The 12,410-nt window shown below is 46.8% G+C and overlaps 3 protein-coding genes across 3 annotated transcripts; 2 read left to right on the top strand and 1 right to left on the bottom strand.

Moving 5' to 3' along the window:
* Positions 1–585: 585 nt before the first annotated feature.
* On the top strand, positions 586–3,643 carry AGABI2DRAFT_228781 (hypothetical protein; the record flags this gene model as incomplete). The annotated part of the gene is made up of 6 exons (XM_006456649.1): positions 586–855; positions 910–1,177; positions 1,231–1,322; positions 1,378–1,443; positions 1,493–2,311; positions 2,363–3,643. The coding sequence occupies 6 exons, from the start codon at positions 586–588 to the stop codon at positions 3,551–3,553; spliced, it is 2,706 nt and encodes a 901-aa protein (XP_006456712.1). The 3' UTR covers positions 3,554–3,643.
* Positions 3,644–4,584: 941 nt separating this feature from the next.
* Positions 4,585–4,823, bottom strand: AGABI2DRAFT_195722 (hypothetical protein). The gene has a single exon (XM_006456648.1). The coding sequence runs from the start codon at positions 4,756–4,758 to the stop codon at positions 4,588–4,590; it is 171 nt and encodes a 56-aa protein (XP_006456711.1). The 5' UTR covers positions 4,759–4,823; the 3' UTR covers positions 4,585–4,587.
* A 361-nt stretch (positions 4,824–5,184) lies between these two features.
* Positions 5,185–12,361, top strand: AGABI2DRAFT_78376 (hypothetical protein; the record flags this gene model as incomplete). Its single annotated transcript, XM_006456647.1, has 23 exons — positions 5,185–5,768; positions 5,821–5,976; positions 6,025–6,113; positions 6,170–6,651; positions 6,715–6,957; positions 7,009–8,241; positions 8,292–8,808; positions 8,857–9,358; positions 9,415–9,738; positions 9,774–9,857; positions 9,907–9,987; positions 10,043–10,241; positions 10,291–10,485; positions 10,541–10,808; positions 10,866–11,063; positions 11,124–11,248; positions 11,304–11,392; positions 11,444–11,566; positions 11,617–11,704; positions 11,755–11,842; positions 11,897–12,024; positions 12,076–12,270; positions 12,326–12,361. 23 exons carry the CDS (start codon positions 5,185–5,187, stop codon positions 12,359–12,361), a joined length of 6,027 nt encoding a protein of 2,008 aa, XP_006456710.1.
* Between the last annotated feature and the right edge of the window lie 49 nt (positions 12,362–12,410).

Here is a 12,410-nt window from a genome sequence, read left to right as displayed (position 1 = left end):
TCTATGGCACTTGTGTAGCGCCTTCGTGCAGCTTGAGATTACGATGTGCTCCTCATAAGTCACAAGAGAGTGATGCTCTGCGGCTTCTCTGAAACTCGATGCTGGTATGATGTGGCATAAAAGAAGCCTCTCGGCGGCTGCAACATGTGGGTGCGACTGCGGCCTTCTTAATGAGGGTTGACCATGTGGTGCGAATTCTGGCCAAGCAACCCAGCCAAGCAACCAGATTCCCGTCATGCTGTGAGGCATTCACTATTGAATGAAATATTATTCGCTCCGCTGATGTAGACTTTACCACTTTGCGGCTGCAGTTGAATTCTACTGTATCTTGGATATCCTTGCGCATCTGTGCGGGAATATCGTGGTGTCGAGCGTGTTTCAGCGACAGATATAAAAGTTGATTAAGCATATCAGTTTGACTATTGGGTAAGAATGTGCTTGTCCCACTGTTTTGCACCCGAAGACGGATAGATGGACGGGGAATGACGGAAGGTGTATCGGTGCAGACGAGGTCGGCGCTTGATAATTACTTGATGCGTCACGCAGCAGTCACGCAGCAGTAACAAGAAAATTAGGTCTTCTTCAATGGCCAAAGGATCTCAGCTTGCACAACTTAAATCCGCTCTTTCGCAGGCGGGAGTCACTGGAAAACCTTCTACAAGTAAAAAGCGCAAGAGACAGTCCACACCTCTCGAAAAGGAAAAGGAAAAGCGAGCTGCACGTCTCGAAGAGATTCATCGTCGACTCAATCCTTTTGATGTCAAGGTCACCAAAGTCAAACATGACGTTGGCGGGCGAAAGTTGAAAGGTGTCTCAGGGAAACCTTCCCAGAGCAAACAAGCTGGTATTGAGCAGGTCAGCCTTCAAAGTCGATTCGAATATTGTTCACAATCTCACTTATTTTCATAGCGCAAAAAAACTTTATTGAAGGAATGGGAAGATCGGAATCGCGCTGGCGGAATTGTCGACCGCCGGTTTGGTGAAAATGACCCTTCGATGAGCCTTGAGGAGCGTATGCTCGAGCGATTTACGCGAGAACGACAGAGAGCTTCCAAAGGCGTCGCCTTTAACCTGGAAGACGAGGACGAGCTTACTCACTATGGTCAGAGTTTGTCCAAGCTAGACGACTTTGATAACATTGGGTTGGAACTTGACAGCGAGGGTGAGGAGGAAACTGGTACGTTCTATCCTTAATGCATTGATTCCTTTCCTCCAACTATTTACTTGTAGGGCATCTTGATAATGAAGTTGTATCTAAGACCCACTTTGGTGGTTTCGATGACAATGGTGAAAGTAACGATGATGACGAAGGAGACGAAGGGGTACGATAATGACAGCTCCTGATCTAGTCTCGTCGCTCATCCCTTGTCTTTAAAGCCTGCGAGGAAAAAATCCAAAGCCGAAGTCATGGCAGAAGTGATTGCGAAGAGTAAGGAACACAAGGTGAGGTAGACACTGCCTGAATTGAGCAAGATAATTTATTCGGCTACAGCTTCTACACCAAATGGAAAAGGAGCAGGAGGAAAATATCCGTCACCAGCTCGACAATGATTTTTCGGCTTTACTCCCCTTAATATACGAGCCCGACCCATTACGCGTAGCGAGAGACGTTCAGGAAGGAGGTGGAAAGGCGGTTGATACAAGCGCAACGATGCCTCCGTTAGCGCCTGAGGTCCAAAATACGGATTACGACCTACATGTTCGCGAGCTTGCATTCGACAAACGGTCCAAACCCAAAGATCGGACAAAAACAGAGGAAGAGTTAGCAGTAGAACAGAAGGAGTCACTTGAGAAAGCCGAACGACAAAGGAGGAAAAGGATGTTGGGACTTGAAGATAGTGAAAGCGAGGGTGAAGGAAGATCGGGAAAACGGAAAAGGGGTGGTGATGATTTGGAGGATGATTTTTATGAGGAAGAAAATAACACTGATTGGGCTGGCTTGGGTGCCGGCTTAGACGTAAAGCCAGGAGACGAGGCCGAAAGTGAGAGTGAAGAAGAGGATGACGAAAGTGAGGGGGGAAGCGGAGAAGATGAAGCGGATGGGGACGGGCGGTACGTTTTTAGTTCTAGTGAAGAGGATGGGGATGAGGAAGAAGACCAGGAACCTTTGGCGACTGATAAATCTGGAGGGAAGAAGCGCGTTAGTTCTGCTATCGTGGAACTTCCTTATACTTTCAGCGCACCGGCAAACCACGAAGAATTCCTGGAGATTATCGAAGGCATCAAGGATCAAGATATTCCAGTTGTAGTTCAGCGGATTCGGACCTTATATCATACCAGTCTGGCCACCGACAACAAGCTCAAGCTTCAGGTCAGTGTATCTTAAAGGCGTCCTCATGAATTCTGCTAACGCGAGAAAAAGGTGCTAGCTGGTGTCCTGATAGACCATATCGTCTATGTGGCGACTCTCCCGGCCCCTCATTCTGCCCTGGTTTCGTCACTTTTACCTCACCTCGCGGCCCTCGTTAAAGCGTATCCTATTTCCGGGGCACAATACTTCAACGAGAAGCTCACTCTCATGAATAAAAACTTCAAACGAGGGCTTTCGAAAGGGGCGACGCGTCCAGAAGCCAAAACCTGGCCGGGTCTCTCGGAGCTCACCCTTTTACGTGTGGTTGGGCTAATGTGGTCAACGAGTGATCTCAATCATGCTGTTGTTTCACCTGCAAGGATACTCATGGGAGCATATCTGGGACTGGGCCGTATTCGTTCCCTCGCTGACATCGCGAGTGGTTTGTTCCTGTGCACTCTCTTTGCGCAGTACGAATCTTTATCAAAGCGGCTTGTACCCGAGGCTATTAACTTCCTCGTCAACACATTTCTACATATTGCACCTACGAAATACAAAGACGCTATGTCACTCCCAGGCTCTTTTTCTGTCCCAGATTTTCGTTCAGGTCGGAGCTTGACGGTGAAAGTCAACAAGGCAATGCCGGAGCCGAAGAGGCCCGACTTCGCAGAGTTACTGCGATTGGAGGAACCGAACGAACAGGCCAAGGTTGATTTATTGAGTCTCGCTTTGGATCTGTTGGGTGTTTTCGCGGACATGTATAAAGGCCTCGATGGATTTGTGGAATTATATGAACCAATTTTGAAGATTCTACAACATGGAGAGACGAAGGGCCTGAATGAAGACTTGAAGTCGAGGCTTTCAAAAATAGTTGACATACTCACTCGTCTGCTCAAATTTTCCAAACAATCCCACCGACCCCTCGTTTTACAAGCTCACAAACCTATACCAATTCCCTCATACATACCCAAGTTTGAGGCCACGACCTCTAATTATTTACGAAAGAAAGATCCAGATTACGAGAGGAACGAGGCGGCGAAAATGCGATATCAACTTAAGCAGGAGAAGAAGGGTGCTATTAGGGAATTGCGCAAGGATGCCAAGTTCCTGGCGGCTGCTCAGCAGAAGAGGCAGCTAGAGGAAGACAAAGAGTACAACTTGCGGCTGAAAAAGGCATATACTTCTATTGAGAGCGAAAGAGCGGAGCAGAAAGCCTTGGAGAGGGAGAAGGCGAGGGAAAAACGGAGATCAGGAAAGAAGTAAAGTACGCATGGGGACACAAGAAAAAGTATTGTAGATCTGTGGTTGGTTGGTTAATTTTCCTGGTATCCTGCTACATACTGTAGCAAGTAGTACTTTGGGTTATTTATCAGGGGTAGTAAACACGTGATACGGCGCACAAGACGCGTAGAATCTGAGGCGGAACCCAAAGTCAAAAGACTTGATTTATAGCCTCATTGAATCATGGGTCGAAGATGAACGCAGCTGCATCATCACAAACACCTTTTCCTGTACCCTCGTTCGCTGGCCCCGGTAATGACGCGACTCAAGTCGATGAGTTTCTCGAGTTCCTACGCAACCTCGTATCCCAATATCTTTCCGACCAAGCACCTAGAATCTCAAGCTTGAACAAGGATACATGGATTACCGTTATAGATGGCCTTACGGATCATTTGCTAGTATCTCTTCCTCTGCCAGACGTCGTTTCGTGGAGCGCTCTGCGGGAGAAAGTTATATCTGTCCTTACCACCCTGGATGTGGTCGAAAGAGTTTTCACGCGTGTAGATGGAATCTACCTCGGGACAACCGAAATGGTAAAGAAAGTTTTTGCTAGGTTGCTGGACTTATGCTTTGCATTGGATTCCTGGGTCGATATCGAGATGCATCTGGAGGATGGGTTGGTGCACCCAAAAGTATTGAGGCAGAGAGGCATGGAGGTGTTGGCAATATTTCTAAGAGGTGCAGGTGGGAGTACAATGGCCACAGCAACAATCGTAGGATCCTCATGGAAGATTCTGCGGTTCATTATAAGTGAATGTCTGGATGTCTGCCACGGTGAGTGTACATGTATCATCAGGGTCTTCTAGTCACTGAAGCTCTACAAAGAGCTAATCTCGAAGTTACCCCACCTTAGTTTCCCTCTCACAATTGAGCTCTTTAGCACTCCAAAGATTTCCAACGCGAATTCAGGCGATGTATTTGGGGTGGCATGTTCCTTATATCGTCCCAGTATACTCTGATTTAATCAGCATTTTTAGGCTACTGCAAATTCGTTTGATATCCAAATTTCTTCGGTATCACGTATACCCGATTTTCTCAAGACAGTCTCTGAGGTTCTTGTTCGGATTTTTGCACCTACACTCCTCTGTCACTGGTTCATTGCAGACCTTGCCAGAAAGGCCGTTGCGGCAATGAAATCCGTGCTCGAACTTTGCCTCTCGCCAACGTGTGCAATGCCACCAGGCCATCGTGCCAAGATCTGTGGGGATCTCCTTTGCTTTGCTTTGGATTTTCAGTCGCTTCCAAGCACCGAACAACTGGTTTTCCTCCCCTGCTTCCTTGTACGTCATCGCTTGAATGAGGGTCCGAAAGATGCTTGGGATGAATTTGATCGCACTGCCACACGGTTGTTACAAGAAAAACCTCTCAAGGGGGTCTCAAGGTTCGATATCCTTGACGTTACGAGAGTGTTATGTTCAGAGTCCTGGGAGCTTCCTGGTGACGCACTCAGAGTAAGTAGCAATCGCTTTCCAAATTGACAAATGCTAGACATTACACAGAATCTAGGAAATGCTTTCCTGACGCATGCTCTTGTGAACTCCGGTGACTGGATCCAACATACGTTGCAAAGCGAGCTTTCTCCCCTGCAGGGATTACCCCATTATCAGGCAGTCATGCAACTAGTCCATGACACGCTGGCTGAGCGGGAGCTATCAAAGACCGGGGAAGATCAACCATGGGCGCTTAGTTTACACACTACTTTCCAAACTCTACTAGGTTGTAATGTAGCAACTCCCAATGGACACGAAGGCGAATGGGACCAAAGTTACATCAAAAGGATCTTGGTCGATGTAGGGACTCAACTCGAAAGGTTCAATTTTCTGTGCTCATCATGGTCAGAAATTGATTATCTTGACAGGCCACTCAGTGATAGATCAGAAAATACAAGGCTCGGCCTTGCTCGCAGTCTGAAGAAGTTGCCCTGCGTAGTCAACCGCTGCGATGGTGCTGATTGCAAGGCCCATTATTCTTCGTCCATTTGCTTGCCCTATGCGCAGATTTATTCTGCTGCTAACCGACTGCTCGATGGTGCTGCTGACGAGGTCACACCGGCCGTTCGTCGGGAGGTCTTTCGGGCTTTGAGACGCGCAATCGATCACTATACCGTGAACGCCTTGCCAAACGGACTAAGACGGATCGGGGAGTTTTTGATGCAGCATATCAAAGATCCTGATCGCAATGCAAGGCTTGCTGCTTGGTAAGTGGCTAGCTATGGCATTGGAGACACCGCGCTCAACGTTCCGTGATAGTTATGCAATCGCAGCATTGGTTTTGTCTTACAGCGAAAAGACGAAAAATCCGTGGCACTTAACTCAGGCCATTTTCGGAGAGCTATACAAACACATGAATTTTGCGAAGGAGAACGTGAAGGAAACCCTCCTGTTAGCCATTGGATCTGTCGGAAAGTAAGCGCTGTCTTTATATATTTCTCTTCGATTTTTTATCAGGATTAGGGCAAGGCACGCAGAAGTCATGGGCCAAGTCCTATGTTTCCTGGTCGCTCAACTTGGACAACGTAACCCAGTTGTTAGAGGGGTTGCGAGTATGCAGGTTGGAATTTTGTTCTCCCTCTCTCCACATTGAAGAAGTTGACCTCAGCCTCAACGCAGCTCACGGCTATCATGAAGCACCATAATAAAACACTATATTCCCTTTTAATCCCTTACCTGGATCAAGTCGCTCCTTTCTTGGTTTCCAAGATTTCTAGCATGCCAAGTGTATTGATCGAAACTTGCAAACTCATGTCAATGGCACCTGCCGACTTTATCACGGTTACAGCTCCTCGCACTCTACCTCCTTTATTCGCAAATTGTGATGTGAAAGCAATTGAAGCTGTTTCGCGAGAAGTAGAGCAGACGGCGTCCGCCCTGTTCTTGGCAAATTCTCATGTCATTTTGGCATACATATTCATGTTACCCAAGCCGGCGGAAAGCAAAGCTATCTCATTCGTATTGAAGATATTGGCAGATGCATCACAGGAAGGACCAATCGATCTACAAGTAATTGTCAAGGTTTCTCTGGTTAAAATCCTCGCAGAACTTGTCGTTGCCATGGGGGATGAAAACGAAACCAAGGTACCAGTGGTGCGTCAGACAAAATTTCTACTTTTGAATTTCGGTCACAATTTTTTTCCATTGATCCAGGCTGTAGATGCCATGAAAAGGGTCGAACGTATCATCAACTCAACGGGAAAGGAAAGGAACAAAACACCAGTTGAATTGAGTGGCTTTCTGAAAGTACACATGCTTGGATTGATGTCATATATCAACGAGATGTTGCAGGATATGCAGGGGAAGAAGAGTGTGGCTTCCAAACGTAAGATTATCAAAGGCCTTGGAGAATTGATTGTACAGATAGGTCCCAACATTAGTTATGGTGCACCTCAGGTATTTTTTATCTTGAGCCTCCACAGACCGGTTACTGAGAATCATCATTAGGTCATGGCAACGTTTCAAACAATGGTCAACGTTCCTGAGCTCTCGGAAGTCACACTGCAGAGCTGGCATAAATTCTTGACGACGTTAGAACCTGGCGAAGTAGGTCCTCATGTGGGGCCGACAAGTGCCGCGATTGTGACTGCCTGGACCTTTTTCCCGCTGGAAGCTAAACAGTCTGCTATCGGATTGATGACATATATCATCCAGGGAGCCGGTGCAAGAATCGATCAACATCTAGATGACATTGTGGAGATATCGTCCATTCCAGAATTACTCCAACTTCACGCTCATCTTGAAGCATTGCGGATTAACTGGACCCCTAAACAAAGGCTGCAACGATTACTACTGAGATCGTCGAACGAGAACCTTAGTTTCGCGGTACAGTCGTTGGGGGAATTGAAGACTTTCCTTTTGAAGGAGAGTCGGGGGGTTATCAGGGACCTAGTGTCGGGCGACATGTTCGACCCTATTATAGGCCAAATTGTTGAGGCCCTATTTGCTGCGGCCTGTCGAGACGGGGATGGGACAGAACCTCTTAGAGTTCTCGCATACGAATGTATCGGTATCCTGGGAGCTGTTGACCCAGACCGTTGCGAACTATCTACTAAACAGTCAAGAATCATAGTCAAAAACAACTTCGCGGACGAAGAAGAATCAATGGGCTTCGCGCTACATCTTATATGTGACCTACTTGTGGGAGCATTCCGAACTACGAGCGACATCAGATACCAGAGCTTTTTGGCTTACACCATTCAGGAGTTGCTGAAATTTTGTCAGTTCAAACCTGCTCTGGTAGGCGCTGGAACAGGGAACCCTATATCGAACAAAGTACGGAGCCGGTGGAAAAGTCTGCCTAAACACATTCTCGAGACGGTCACTCCGCTGCTCGAAGGGAAGTTCTCTTTAAACCTAGGGAATCTTCCTCATGTTCAGCACCCGGTTTATTTGCACCAGCCAACGTACCGCGAATGGATTCAACTTTGGACTACCCATCTCATTTCTCGAGCCTCGGGATTGACTGCTCAAACTATCTTCAACAATTTTCGGTCGGTCGTTAGGGTCAAAGATGCCGTTGTAGCCCATCACTTGTTGCCTCATCTTGTTCTCAACATTCTGATTGGGGGAGATGAGTCGGATGTACAGGCGATAGGGACAGAACTGAAAGCTGTGCTAGAGGATCAGCTCAACAACGAAAGTCGTTCATCGGCGGATAAGAAGCTGCTGAGTGCACAGGTACCTCATAGTCACATTCGCAGATTGACTAAAAGCTGAACAAAGTCCAGGCAGTATTCATGTTGCTTGATCATATTAACGCTTGGGTGCGAATTATACGCCAGGATCTAAACACAAAGAAAGCAGAGAGTAAACGTGCCAGAGATAGAAGCCTGGCGAACACGCAACTGGAGGAACAAGTGCTACGCATTGACTCAGTTTTGTCGAGTATTGAACACCATCTCATGGCCGAGGCTGCCTTTCAATGTAAAGCTTTCGCGAGATCACTGATGAATTTTGAACGGCAAATCACCAACATGAAGGAAAGGTCTCCCCAACACAAGGATCTAGCTGGATACTATGAGCGACTCCATGAAATTTATGCGCATCTAGACGAGCCAGATGGAATGGAAGGCGTCTCTACCTTGATACTCTCGCCTTCGCTAGAACACCAAATTCGCCAGCACGAAAGCACTGGTCGTTGGACCTCCGCTCAGAGTTGTTGGGAAGTCCGACTTCAACATTCACCTGATAATATCGACTTTCATTTGGGGCTTCTACGCTGTTTGAGAAATCTTGGTCATTACGGTAAGACCTAACCCCCAGTGTGTCTTCCAGATGACTTACATCCAATAGACACGCTGCGGACTCACGTTCGAGGTGTTTTGACGCGCAAGCCTGAATGGCAGAATGCCCTGGCGGGTTTTGAGGTGGAGAGTGCTTGGATGGTTGGAGCTTGGGGTGATGTCCAGAATGTACTTGGAAACACGTCAGCTCAGACAGCTCAGATAGTAATGGGCCGGGTCCTCATGTCAATGCGCAACAATGACCCTAAGGAGATTGAAAGGGCACTCGCTGATTCTAGAGTGGTTTTGGGTACTCCCATCACTGCAGGAGGACCCCAGAGCTATCGTCGATCGTATGATGCTGTGCTCAATCTGCATCTCACTTACGAATTGGAAATCATTTATCAAGCCTTGAATCCCTCACATGACCCTACCCAATACCGTTCGCAGGAACGGAAACGCATCATGAGTGATCTCTCCAACCTTCTGGGATCACGTCTGGATTCCACAATACCCACTTTCAGATTCCGCGAGCTCGTCTTGAGCATGCGTAGGACGGCGCTCTCGTTACCGTAAGTGCTAATTACGCTTGTGACATTGTTCAGTGCCAACGAACATTCATGATCAGGGATGCCCCGCGTCCTGTCGTTACTGCAGAGGTGGGACGGACTTGGTTAACTAGTGCAAAGATTGCCCGAAAGGCTGGGCAGTGGCAAACGGCATATAGTGCAATGTTACAGGCTCAACAAAGCAAGAGCAAATTCTCATTCATAGAGAGTGCGAAGTTGATTAAAGTTACGGATGAGCCTTTACGAGCATTGAAGGAGCTGGAGAATTCCATGAAGCTGGCTGGTTTATTGGAAAACTCGGATGTGCTAGACCTGACTTCTGATGATGAAGCCGACGGAATGAAGGCGAAGGCATGTATCAATTGGCTTTCTGGAGAAGGGCTGTATTCACTGAATTTGGTTAGGCCCACGCTCTAAGAGCTCGCTGGATGAATGAGTCGCAGCGATACGACGCTCCTGTCATCTACCAGATGTTTCAACTTGTAACCGAGCTAGACAAGAAGTAGGCTCAGTTCAATAATGATCTATCGCCACTGACAAAAAGCGTCTAGTTCAGAGAGTGCTCACTTCTACCTAGGTCAATTCCACGATGAATGTTTCAAAACATTGCCGTCACTAGAGCAGCGTGGACGGTAAGTAAATGCTAACATCCATGACATGACCAATTGATCGAGTTGAAAATGCTAGTGGCCTAAAGATGAATGTCGCAACCATGAGAGCTTTCTCAAGAGCTATGAAGCAAGGCTCGAAGTACTTATACCAAACTGTCCCTCGATTGCTCACTATTTGGCTCGACCTTGGAGAGCATGGCTGTGACGACCCAGAATCAGTCAAAAAATGCCGTGATATCGCCGACAAAGCCATTCGCGAGGTACCAGCGTACAAAGTATGCTTCAAAATTGACGGTGTAACGCAAGCTAACCATTATTCTTTAGTGGTATATTGCCTTTCCACAGGTTGTTTCGCGTGTCGGACATCCCGATCAGGAAACATACAGGATCCTTGAAAAGCTTATTCTCAAAGTCTTAGAAGAGTATCCAAAGCAAGCACTATGGCTTTTCACCTCTGTGGTCAAGTCAACCAAACTCAACCGCCAACGTCGTGGAAGAACAATTCTGGAACAGCTTCAGGTCAGTCACTGGTTAAACCTCCGGGTAACACTGTCTTGATGAGAACCGGTTATAGCATAATCCTAAAGTCGCCAGGACCAATATACCAACCCTTGTGCAGAAGTCTGTCTCGATGACTAACGAACTCCTCGCTCTATGCGATTATCAAATTGATGACGATAAAAGGACATTGAATATGCGAAAGGATTTTCCTCGACTATCACCACTGGGCCACTGTGAACTCATCATCCCATTGCAAGAATCGTTAACCGCTAATTTACCACCATCATCTTCGTCTCAGTCGACTCATCAGCCATTTCCCGCGAACTTGCCTATGTTTCACGGTGAGACCCCAAACCTGGAATCAAGGTACTCCGTTGCTGATAATAAATGACTCGTAGAATTCTTTGACGAGATTGATGTTATGCGGTCTCTAGCAAGGCCTCGAAAAATATCTATTCGTGGAACAGATGGCCAGACGTATACCTTCTTGGGGAAACCTAAAGATGATCTGAGGAAAGATGCGCGGCTAATGGAATTCAATTCCATCATCAACAAACTGCTGAAAGCTAACTCAGAGTCACGAAGACGTCAGCTACGTGAGTATCCGATTCATAGCACTAGATGTCTACTGAAACCATTCTGATGCAACTTTGTAGACATTCGAACGTATGGTGTTGTTACGCTGAACGAGGAATGTGGATTCATTCAATGGGTTCCAAATACTATACCCATCCGTCCTGTCTTAACCAACATCTATGATTCAAAGCGAATAAGAAGCTGGGTAAGCCTTTCAACGTTTGAAGAGAATGAAGCATTTTGGGACACATCTATCACAGTCTGCGGAAATGAACGACGTGTTCAAGAAAATCAAAGAAAATGATGATGCCACCGCTGCAGGACTTTTCGTCAAAAATATCCTGCCCAAGTAAGGCTTCCCCTTGTGATATCTTTTGGATCCGTCTCATGATGAGCGTAGATTCCCACCAGTGTTCTCTGAGTGGTTCTTGGAGACTTTCCCGGAGCCTAGTGCATGGTTGGGAAGTCGAACGGCGTATGGGAGGACCGCAGCTGTGATGTCAATGGTTGGATTCATTCTAGGGTATGATATCTGCTTGCTTATAATCCCATGTGCATTAATCGCCGCTGCAGGCTGGGTGATCGGCATTGTGAGAACATCTTACTCGACTCGAACACTGGCGATGTTGTCCACGTAGATTTCAACTGTCTATTCGAAAAGGTGTGGGGATATGATATGGAATTTTTAGCAATTTCTAATTTAGTCTCTAGGGGAAGAACCTTGAAACACCAGAACGTGTCCCTTTTAGATTAACACAAAATTTGGTTGACGGGCTTGGGGTGGCCGGGGTGGAAGGTTGTCCCCTCTTCTTCCTTGGCTGATCAAACACTGACAGGTTGAACCACTGTGTAGGTTCCTACAGAATTGCATGTGAAGTGACACTACAACTGCTTCGGGACAACAAGGATTCCTTGATGAGTGTGTTGGACGCATTTATCCACGATCCACTAGTCGAATGGGAAGATGAACAGCGACGCTTGGTGAGTTTCTGAAATCTTTCTCGTGCTTAAACGACTAATCATAGTACGTAGGATCGACAAAAAAAACAGCCCAGGACGTCAAGCGGTCATTTAGCTAAGATCGTGCTGAGTCGGATACAGAAAAAACTGGAGGGAGTCTATGCGCCTGATGCGTCAAAAGATCGGAACTTTAATCAAAAGAGAGAGGTCTCGACAAGTAATTTGGTACAGATTTTGATTCAGGAGGCAACGGATGATGCAAACTTGGTATGTTGTGTTAATGTTGAAGATTCTGGAGTTTGATATTAACGAAGGCTTACAGGCGAAGATGTACCCGGGTTGGGCTGCGTGGCATTAATATTGTTACAAGCGTTTGTTCATTAAAATACATCATCATAGTCTGGAAA

This window comes from Agaricus bisporus, assembly GCF_000300575.1.
Source record: "Agaricus bisporus var. bisporus H97 unplaced genomic scaffold AGABI2scaffold_14, whole genome shotgun sequence".
Classification (NCBI taxonomy): domain Eukaryota; kingdom Fungi; phylum Basidiomycota; class Agaricomycetes; order Agaricales; family Agaricaceae; genus Agaricus; species Agaricus bisporus.
The sequence above is the reverse complement of the archived record's forward strand: the minus strand, read 5'-3'. Positions and strand labels throughout refer to the sequence as shown.

Bases quoted from the DNA above. Each gene is read 5' to 3' on its own strand.
- AGABI2DRAFT_195722 (XM_006456648.1), bottom strand. From the start codon at position 4,758: ATGGCCTGGTGGCATTGCACACGTTGGCGAGAGGCAAAGTTCGAGCAC.